The 3,375-nt window shown below is 34.9% G+C and overlaps 1 protein-coding gene across 1 annotated transcript in view; it reads left to right on the top strand.

Annotated features, from left to right (window-relative positions):
* The window catches only part of kalrna (kalirin RhoGEF kinase a), a gene marked incomplete at its 5' end in the record, with an annotated part of 224,213 nt that overhangs the window by 9,357 nt on the left and 211,481 nt on the right, over positions 1-3,375 (top strand). Inside the window, 1 exon segment of the mRNA XM_014027944.1 lies at positions 1,342-1,464. Coding sequence (XP_013883398.1) covers positions 1,342-1,464 — 123 coding nt within the window.

Raw genomic sequence — 3,375 nt, forward strand, 5'->3', positions numbered from 1 at the left:
GACAAAGAAAAACAATAGAAAAGTTTTTTTTTTCACCAGGGTTACCTCTACACTTTTCTCCTTTACTTTAAAATGTAACACCTAGTTACTCGTTACAAAATTAATTATGCTCGAACTCATCATGAAAGAAGATGTTTCTGCTGTAAAAAATTAAGTGTTGAAATTACTCAACAAATTCATGTCAACTGGTTCCACTAAGCCTAGCTGAGTAAACTGAGCAAAGAATATAAATAAACCATACTGAATTCAACAGTTTATTTCTTAGAGAGTGTGTAAAAATACTTTTACTTTCCCAATTTTTGTGAACAGCTTTACAACTTTTACTTGAGTAGTTTTCTCATCGGTGAAATGTATTTTTACCAAAGTCATTTTCTGTTCATGTAATTTTACTTTTACTTAGTTATTGTTTTTTCAAATACTTCATAGACTTTATAGTATCTATATAGATACTTCCCCACTCAGAAGTTAAGAGGCTTGGCACAAGTTTTTCCCTATATCATCCTTGTGTAACTTAATTTCACACTCTCCATTTAAATCCTTGTGTTTAGTTCTCAGTGAGCTGTGATGTCAGAGCTTTGTCTGATGTCACAGGAGGTGCGGCAACTTGAATGACATCAGATAATAATTAGCAACTTGTTGCACAAGATCTTTGCTTAAAACTTTAGTTTTAACTGTCAAAGTGTTTTGACTGTCCCATGGACCACTGGTTTTTAATGAAATTATCCAAAAATGAACAATCTGTTGTTCATCAACAACTGATTACCTTTTGGGACTACCCTAATTCAAGATGGCCACCACAACTCATGAACACTATCCAACACAAACTGGTTATAGCTCAGTCAATTTCACAGATATTGAACTAAAATTGTGTGTGGTAGCTGAAAGTCATTCCTAAGACACACACTGAGCACGACACAATGTGCAAGATTTTTGCTTAGAGCTTTTGTTTCAGCTGTTTGCATTAACCCAATTTATCTGTCAGGAAAAAATAAAATAAAATAAAAACGGCTGGACTAATTATATTTTAATGCTCAGAAGGTAATTATTGGTACTTATGTGTTGGCCACAGCAAACGAACCTGCAGTGAAACAACAATATATATAACTTATGGATAAGTATTACATATGTTGTTGGCAGCCATCTTGATCAAAATTCTCCAATGAAAGGTGGCAAGCGATACGCATCTCTCCAAGTCCTTTATTGTTTCTTTGTTTTTGTGTGGAGATCGTTTTATGAAGCAGGATTCATGTCTCAGAGATCWTCAGTGCTGTTAAATGTCTTTCATCATGGCAGCTGCAACTGGAAGCATTAAAGTTTATTAGAGTTTTTTTCCTCTCTCAGGTTTTGGACTGGATTGAAAACCATGGTGAGGCCTTTCTCAGCAAACACACAGGTGTAGGGAAGTCTCTTCATAGAGCCCGGGCCCTGCAGAAACGGCATGATGATTTTGAAGATGTGGCTCAGGTGAGTCTGTCCTAACAACAGGTGTGTGTGTGTGTGTGTGTGTGTGTGTGTGTGTGTGTGTTACCAAAATATCTAACAAACCACTGAACAAATTTATTGAAATTGTTAGAAAGCAATCATTGGATGTATTTCTACAACTGATTATTGTTTGGAGTCATTGAAATGCAACATGGTTGCCACAGTTAATCACCATTACATCCAACCRTTTTTTTGTTTTATTTATCTTTCTTTATTCTATCTCACCCTCTCCTTTATTGAGCTGCAGTAATGTGCAGATTTCCCCACTGTGAGATCAATAACGTTTTATCGTATCATATCGGATCTTATCTTATCTTATCTTATCTTATTGTATCTTATCTTATCTTCTTATTATCTTATCGTATCGTATCATTTCTTATCATATCTTATCTTATCTTATCGTATTGTATCTTATCGTACCTTCTTATTATCTTATCTTATCTTATCTTATCTAATCGTATCATATCTTCTTTTTATCTTATTGTATCTTATCTTATCGTACCGTATCATATCTTTTTATTATCTTATTGTATCTTATCGTATCTTATCTTATCTTATCTTATCTTATCTTATCAACCAACACGTTAAAGGTAATAACTAAGTCATTTTTGCAGTGAGTCATCCAACTCACATACTTTGTGCACTAACCCATTTCACAATTCAGTATCCCATGAGGTTGCWCACAGCACTATTTTCAATGTTTAACCAACAATGACTTTAACTGTATCATCTTCATCATCAACATAAGATGATTTAAGTCTAAAACTTTGGTATGAAAGGTTGTAGGTGATGTGACTTACTTCAAGGAATGCTWGGCCTTCTATTGTCTCATGTAATCTGATCCTCAGGAGAATTAAAACAAGCCTGTGTGTGTAAGTTCTGTTATTTTGGAGTTAAAAGAAAGAGCCGTTTATTACAAAAGGTCTGAATTTCATTTAGGAATTAAAAAAAAAAAAACAAGCCGATATCCAGACTCAGATTCACCAACAGAGCATGCTAAAGCAGTTTTATTAAAATGTTTATTTACTTGCTTTGCAAACATCTGTTCGTAATCTGCACTGATTATTTCTGAATTCTGAAAAGCAGCATGCCTGGTGGCAGGAAGCTTACAGACCTGTGTGTATGACCAAATATAGKCATGATGCTGTCCTGGAAGGTCTGCACAAGATGGTCCTAATTTACCGCTCTGCTCCATCATGTGAAAAAAAAACAAGAAGATGAGGTTTTATTCAGAGAGATGAAAACAAAGAAACATATTGAAGGTTAAGTGTGAGCAGCATGTGCAGAGTTCCTTGTGCACTGCAGACAGCACACACTCAGCGGTCAGTTTATAGACCTTCAGTGTACGTACATTACCCTTCTTCTCCACAATRGGTCATTGTTTATTCTTATTTACTGCAATTATTAAACCTGAATTATATTAAATAGGAAGCCTGATTTTTGTGTTTCACTGCGGGACAAAAATTGCGTAGTTTTCTATTCTTACCACCTGCTAAGACCTCTTCTTGTGCATTGCCCCCAAAAAAGTAGTTCTCACTAGAGTTTTGTGTTATTCGTCAGAACTTTGTGGGCTTGTTTGTTTATGTTAAATGGCTGCAGTGAACTTATATTTTAGCAGTGTCTACTTTGTCTGCTGGCTGAAGCTGTCAGGAAATACAGCCAACATTAAAACGTTTTCCATTAAAGGGATCCATGATTAGTTGTAACATTAGACTTTGTTTGATAAACATTTATTTTAACTGTAAAATAAAGACTAAAAATACTGTAGGATGTTTAGTTCTGTAAATTTTTTAAAATATATTTTAACACGGATGGAGCCATTTTATTTACATGCAAAGCATTCTGGGTAAATGATGACGTCAACTAGGTCATCGGTGCGAGGCTGCTAGCGAG

This window comes from Austrofundulus limnaeus, unplaced genomic scaffold (assembly GCF_001266775.1).
Source record: "Austrofundulus limnaeus strain Quisiro unplaced genomic scaffold, Austrofundulus_limnaeus-1.0 Scaffold701, whole genome shotgun sequence".
Classification (NCBI taxonomy): Eukaryota; Metazoa; Chordata; class Actinopteri; order Cyprinodontiformes; family Rivulidae; genus Austrofundulus; species Austrofundulus limnaeus.